The 7,500-nt window shown below is 50.4% G+C and overlaps 1 protein-coding gene across 1 annotated transcript in view; it reads left to right on the top strand.

The window, feature by feature from the left end:
• The window catches only part of EMWEY_00052770 (hypothetical protein, conserved), a gene marked incomplete at both ends in the record, with an annotated part of 5,175 nt that extends 253 nt beyond the window's left edge, over positions 1–4,922 (top strand). The window contains one exon of the mRNA XM_013479906.1: positions 1–4,922. This exon is cut by the window's left edge and continues 253 nt beyond it. Within this exon, the coding sequence (XP_013335360.1) occupies positions 1–4,922 (4,922 nt within the window).
• Positions 4,923–7,500: the final 2,578 nt, after the last annotated feature.

Here is a 7,500-nt window from a genome sequence, read left to right as displayed (position 1 = left end):
TGCTGCAGCAAGAATCTCAGCAGCAGCAACAGCAGCAGCAACAACAAGCAGCAGCACCAACAGCACGTAGGACGCGTCGGTGCCCTAAAGGGACTCGCTCCCGTTCTGCTGCTGGGGGAAGGAAAGCAGCAGAAAAGGAGGAAGCACAGCAGCAGCAGCAGCAGCAGCAACAGCAGCAGCAGCAAGTAGATAGAAGCCAACACCTGCTCAGCCATTCGCGTATACCAACACCCAGCAACCTAACACTAGCAGCAGCAGCAACACCAGGAACAGCAGCAGCAACACCAGCAGCAGCAACAACAACAACAACAACAACAACAACAACAACAGCAGCAGCAGCAGCAGCAAGACAGCAACGGGCTGCAGCAACACGACGAAGCCCAAAGAGAGTTAGCAGCGCCTTTAGTACTCCCTCTGGCAAGAGGAGCAGCAGCAGCAACAACAGCAGCAGCAACAACAGCAGCAGCAGCAGTATTAAACTCAAAGGAAAACAAGCATCTGCAGCAGCATCAGCAGCAACAACAACAACAGCAGCAGCAGCAACACAAGAAGCAGCTGCTGGTGTATCTTTGCCTTTGTTGCTGCCTTCCCTGACCCCTGCTGCTGCTGCTGCTGCTCCTGCTGCTGCTACTGGTATGCCGTTAGTATCTAATGCCACTATAGGGAACCAAACGCATGCGCCTCTGCCTCCAGACGCAGGAGTAGCAGCAACAGCTGCAGCAGCAGCAGAAGCTGTAGCAGCCGCTGCAGCAGCAGCAACAACAGCAGCAGCAGCAGAAGTTGTAGGTACATCAAGAGAGAGGCCCCCCTATCTGCAGCGCATGCATCTCTGTGTCGAGCGGCTCAGCAGATATGACCGGGGCCAGCAGCAGCAGCAGCAGCAGGAACAGCAGCAGATACAGCAGCAGCAGTTGCAGCAGCAGCATCTGCAGCAGCAGCAGTTGCAGCAACAGTTGCAGCAGCAGCAGCAGCAGTTGCAGCAGCAGCAACTACAGCAAATGCAGCAGCAACTCACTTTGTTGCGCGAGCAGCAACGTCAGCAGCAAGCGCTCTTGGAGCAGCACCTGTTTCAGCAGCAGCAGCAGCAGCAGCAGCAGCAAATGCAGCAGCAGCTGCAGCACAGCGCCACGGGACAGCGCATTGCTGCAGGACCAATAGAAGCAATCTTATCGCCAGCAGCAAGACACAGCTGCCACCATAGTCACAGGCACCACCACCACCAGCAGCAGCAACAGCAGCAGCAGCAGCAGCAGCAGAGCCCATTGGATGGGCTGCGAGTAAGACTTCCTGCTGCAGCAACTCTCCCTCGTTATAGCCCTGCAGCATCGCCGCCCCACACAGAAAGGAGGCGCATGCAGCAGCAGCAGCCGGCAGCAGCAGCAGCAACAGGAAGAACAGCAGCAGCAGCAACACCAACAGCAGCGGCAGCATCCAGGCCAGTGTCTGCATGCACTACTCATGGGCCCCACACAAGTAGGAAGTGCGCTGCCTGCCAGCCTGACGGAGGCACAGTTTGCTGCTGCAGCAGCAGCAGCTGCAGCTGCAGCAAGACGCCTATTGGTGCAGGCACCCTATCGCGTGCAAGACAGCAGCAGCAGCAGCAGCAGCAGAGGCAGCAGCAGAGAACGTTTGGCGGTAGCCCTCGAACTGCAGCGCCTGGCAGCCCCTATTTGCGACGACAGCAGCAGCAGCAGCAGCACCAACAACACAGCTTGAAGCAGCAGCAGCAGCAGCAACAGCAACAGCAGCAGCCGCAGCAGGAGCAGCAGCTGCTAGTATTAGCTATGCCTGGTACACCAAGACAGAGAATCCTTCTATGTGGCTCAGCAGAAGCAGCAGCAAAAGGACAGCTGCAGCTGTCGCCGCAGCAGCAGCAGGGTTTGCTGCAGTTGCTGCAGCAGCGAGCAGCAGGCACAGGGAGACAGGCAACAGCAACAGCAAGAGAAAGTCTAAGAGACATTCAGCAGCAGCAGCAGCAGCAGCAGAGACGCAGCCATTCAGAGGGCAGAGGAACTAAGAACAGGCTGCTGCCACAACTAAACAAGCAGCAGCAGCAGCAGCACAGACAGCAGCAGCAGCAGCAGCAGAACCTGCTAGAGGATTGCGCCGCAAGCGACACCAGCAGCAACTGCAGCAGCGACTGCTGCTGCTGCAACGGCTGCTGCAGCTGCGGCAGCGGAGACAGCACTTGTTCTAGCGACAGCAGCATAATATCAGCAGCAGCAGCAGGAGACTGCAGCAGGCTGCAGCAGCAGCAGCAGCAAGCCATGATTGACGAGCTGCTGCAAATGAGGTTGAATGCAGTGTATCAGCGGCAGCAACAGCAGCAGCAACTGCAGCAGCAGCAGCAACAACTGCAGCAGAAGCAATTGCAGCAGCAGCAACTGCAGCAGCAGCAACTGCAGCAGCAACTCGAGCAGCAGCAACTGCAACAGCAGCAACTGCAACAGCAACTGCAGCAGCAACTGCAGCAGCAATTGCAGCAACAACAACTGCAGCAGCAACTGCAGCAGCAGCAGGAGCGGTTGCTTCAGATCCCCAGGTGGCCGCAAGACAATCCCGTAGGAGCAGCAGCAACAGCTCCTGCTGCTGTTGCTGTTGCTGCTCCTACAGGACCCTCTGCAGCAGCAGCAGGACAGCAGCAGCAACCAACTCCGCAGGCGTCTTCTTACGGTTCTGTGTCTCCTTCTACCTCTGCTTCTGCTGCTATTTCTGCTGCTGCTGTTGCTGCTGCTGCTGCTGCTGCCGCTAAGTCACGATGGTGTATATCCCCTCTAGGCAGCTGCAGCGAACCTGTGCTGCAGCAGGAAGCAGCAACAACTTCTGCTGCATGCAACAGTAGCAGCAGCAGCAGCAAACGCCAATGGACAGACGCATTACACAGCTTCCTGCAAGCAACGCAAGGCAGCACGATGCCTGCTGCTGCTGCTGCTGCTGCTGCTGCTGCTGCTCCTTCGTCGCAAGGGACACCCAGCCGAGCTGCTGCAGATGTGGTGCAGTTGAATACAGACTCGTCAGAAATACAGCAGCAGCAGCAGCAGGAAGAGGAGGAGGAGAAGCAGCAGAGGGAGCAGCAGCAACAGCAGGAGCAGAAGGGAAAGCAGCAGCAGCAGCAATCGGACCAGCAACAGCAGCAGCAGAAGCAGCAGGTCCTGCAGCAACTAGAGACAGTAGATGATGGGCAACTGCTGCTGGAGGCAGAAGAACCCGTCAGGCACCTAGTACACGACGAGCAGCAGCAGCAGCAGCAACAGCAGCAGCAGCAGCAGATGATGATGAGGAGTAGAGACACTGCAGCCCCACAGATGACTTCTGTTGCTTCTCAGGTGTCTCCGCAGCAGGTGTATGAGATGTCTCCTCTTTACCAGCAGCAGCAGCAACAGCAGCAGCAGCAACAGCAGCAGCTGCAACAGTTGCAGCAGCAGCTGCAGGAGCAGCAGCAGCTGCTGCAGCAGCACCAGCAGCAAGGGTGGGGTAAGAGGGATAAGATGTTGGATGCATGCAGCCAAACAGAAGCGCAGCAGCACCACAGCAAGGGGACACAGGCAAGCCAAGCAGCAAGCAGCAGCAGCAGCAGCAGCAGCAGCAACACGGGAGAGGAGCAGCAAGCAAACGGTCTTTGGAGAAGAACTGATGATATCCCTCGGCCTCCAAGCCCCTCTGCTGCTAATGCTGCTGCGGCTGCTGCTGCTGCTGTCGCTGCTGCAGCTGCAGCTGCTGCGGCTGCTGCTGCGGGCCCCACAGCCGTGTTAGGGCGCGGGAAACAAACTTCGCCACCGCCACCGCAGCAGCAGCAGCAACTGCAGCAGCAACAGCAGCAGCACCAGGAAAGTCTTCATCAAGAAAGATCGGTGGTGGTCCCACGGTCGTCGGGGCAGCAGCAACAGCAGCAGCAACAACATCGGCAGCAGCAGCAGCAGCAACTCAGCCCGCCGTCGCCAGGGGAACACCAGCAGCACCTCCGCCCACCATCGCCGGGGCAACAGCAGCAGCAGCAGCAGCAAGAAGGACATCGGGTGCATGCAACAGCAGCAGCAGCAGCAGGAGGGAGCACCCGGCGTTTGCCACGACCAGTAAGCGCCCCACACTACCCAGCAGGAGCAACAGCAGCAGGAGCAGCAGGAACAGTTGTTGTGGGGAGGCACAGCAGGGGGGCCCCTGGGGGCCCCTCAAGGTTCCTAAGAGACAGCACTGGTGCTGCTGCTTCTCATAGAGTAAGAGCAGCACACAAAGGGGGAGAGGGGTCCCCTCATGGGGGAGATGAGGAGCAGCAGCAGCAGCAGCAGCAGAAAGTTGCTGCATCAATGGATGCGCGGAAGATGCAGCAGCAGCTGCTAGAAAGGCAGCAAGAAGTGCTGCAGCAGCAGCAGCAGGTACTTGAGCAGCAGCGGCAGCTGCTGCTGCAGCGGCAGCAGCAACCCTATATGGCACCTCTTTTTACAGGGGATCAAGAGGCCTTATTAATGCTGCAGCAGCAGCAGCACCCAGCAGCAGCAGCAGCAGCAGCAAACTCCCCCAGCAGCAGCATCAGCAGCAACTGGTCAGGCAGCATTAGCTCAGGGGAGATCATTGTTACCCCCGCTAGTCATAGACAATTTGTATGCATGCATACAAATAGTTTGGGGGCCCCTGGGGGCCCCCCAGAAGGGTACTTGGGGAGCACTATAGGGGGCCCCCCAAGGGGCCCCCCTGGAGGGCCACAAGGGGCCCCACATAGTGGGGATACTGCGGTAAGTGTCTCCCATGGTGTGCCACAGCTGCTGCAGTACAGCCCAGGAGGAGCAGCAACAAAAAGCGCAGCAGCAGCAGCAGCAGCAGCAGCAAAATCAGCAGCAGCAAATGCAGCATTAGAGAGAAGCAGCAGCAACGAAGGGTTTAATGAATTGCCTATTCTTGTACCCCTGCGGAGGCCCTCAAGATAGCACCAACAACAAAGGAGGCCCCCCTTAATTAGGGGGGCCCCCTTATAAGGGTTTAATTAGGGGGCCCCCCTGCCCCCTTTTCTATATTATTACTGTTAATTACTTTTATTTCTTTGTGTCTCTTCTTGTCTCTTCTTGCTGCTAATAGAGAGGGCCCCCTATATAATAATAATAAATAATAAATAAATAAATAATAAATAATAATAATAGTAATAATAATAGTAAATAAATTGTACTTATACTACTATTACTATTAATAATAGGGGCCCCAACAACTGCCCGGGGGGCCCCAAACTGGCTATAAACAATAGAGGGGCCCCCTAGGGGCCCCCAGCTCCAAACCCTGAACCCTTGTCGGCATTCTCTATATAGAAGAAAAGGAGACAAATAAGCAACAAGGAAGGAATAAAAAGTGTCTCCTCTTAGCAGCAAAAGGAGACACAAAAACAAAATATGCAGCAGCAAACACTGCTATGTTAATAATAAAATGCAGCAGCAGTTCTGTTCTGCTCTTGGGGGCCCCTAATGGGGGCCCCTAGTGGCCCTCAGGGGGCCCCTTAAGATCCCCTTAGGGGCCCCAAAAGGCCCCTCAGGGGGCCCCCTCCTCTATTCAATGTGTGTATAGAGGTGTACAAAAATATGCATATGATGTACGCAGAGCATTATGCTGCATCCGTGATCGGGATCGTGTACGGGATCGGGATCGGGATCGTGTATGGGATCGGGATCGTATATGGGATCGGGATCCAGTATGGGATCGGAATTGTGTGTGAGACCGGGATCGGGCCCGTGTGTGGGATCGGGATCCAGTATGGGATCGGAATCGTGTGTGGGATCGGGATCGTGTATGGGGATCGGGATCGTGTATGTGATTGGGATCGGGATCGTGTATGGGATCGGGATCGGGATCGTGTATAAATAATGAATTATAATTGTTGTCTCCAATTAGGATTAAGTTGATCAAGTGCTTGTACATATTGTCTTTTTGCTTCTTCTTTATTCATTCCTTGTAATTGTTGCCATGCCCTCCATTTCTCTTTTGCCTCTAATTGATAAAAAGAAGGTTGTTGTGTATTATTATCCCCTATAGTTGCTTGTTTATATAAGGAATAAAAACGTAACTTTTCTTGTGTACTAGGGGAAGAAAGACCACCAGATGATGCTGGCTTCCTTACATACTCTACTGCCTTATCAAAATCTCCCTCCATCTTATTCTATTCTTATTTATTTTATTTTATTTTATATTATATTATTTTATTTTATTTTATTTTTCTATTTTATTCAGAAAAATAAAAAAAACATCAAGAAAATTCACAAAAATTTTTCGGGTGTATAGGCACCTGATTCATAACACACAGCACTCTACCCCTCGTTTATAGTATAAAAAGGAATATAAATACACTATTTAGGTGTATAGGCACTGTAAAATAAGGATAAATAAATAATAAAATATAAAAAAAAAAGAAAATAAAGAAATAATCAACAAATAAGCATAAATTGACGGAAAAAGAGAAACAAATCGATATATTTAATTCAGGTGTATAGGCAGCTATATATTTATTGATTGTACGTAGATACTCGCGGAAGTATACAACGAGGGAAAGAAAAAGGAGGAAAAAATGAATAAATAAAGTAATTTTATTTAGTTATTTATATTTATTTATATCTTCTTTAATTTATTTACAATTATTCAATGAATTTATACATTTATTGAGGAAAAAAACGCCAAAAAATACTCACCTTCCCAACAATGCTCGTCGCTGCTGCTGTTGCTGTTGCTGTTGCTGTTGGTGTTGCTGCTGCTGTTGCTGCTGCTTGCTGCAGACAGCAGATTTTTACGGATAAAATAAAGAAAAGAAGATAAAATAAACAAAAAGAATAAATTAATCAATGAATAAAAACGCACAAAAAAACATCTTGCTGCAGCGGCGCGCTTGAGGCGGCAGGACCACTCCAAGACACAACAGCAACAGCAACAGCAGCAGCAGCAGCAGCAGCAGCAGCTGCAGCTGCTGCTGCAGTAGCAGCAGGGCAACAGTTACCTAGCTAATTTGTTTAATTAAGAAGAATTTTTTCTTGTTGTCTTTGCTGTTAAGAGGTGCCTATACACCCCAATTACATAATTGCATGCAATGTTGCAGTAGCAACACCAGCAATACACTAAATCCTAAACCCTAAACCCTAAACCCTAAACCCTAGTGTTGTATAGGGTGTTGATACACGACTATGTATAAACTCGTAGTCTCCTCTCTTAAATAAAGAGGTATATATGTACGTATATGTACGTATAAATACGTATTTGTACGTATAAATACGTATATGTACGTATATGTACGCACATATACATAATAATATACATTATGTATATATGTACATAATATATAAATATATATATTGTACGTATATACATAATATACATAATATATAAAATATATTATGTATATATATATAGATATGTACGTATATATAATATACATAATACATAATACATATTATGTGTATATATACACTATATGTATGTACGTATATATACAATATACATTAATACATACTATATATATATATATATATATTATAT

The sequence above is a fragment of the Eimeria maxima genome, genomic scaffold (assembly GCF_000499605.1).
Source record: "Eimeria maxima Weybridge genomic scaffold, Emw_scaff1446, whole genome shotgun sequence".
NCBI classification, from domain to species: Eukaryota; Apicomplexa; class Conoidasida; order Eucoccidiorida; family Eimeriidae; genus Eimeria; species Eimeria maxima.
Note: the sequence above shows the minus strand (reverse complement) of the source record. Positions and strands in the feature narration are given on the sequence as shown.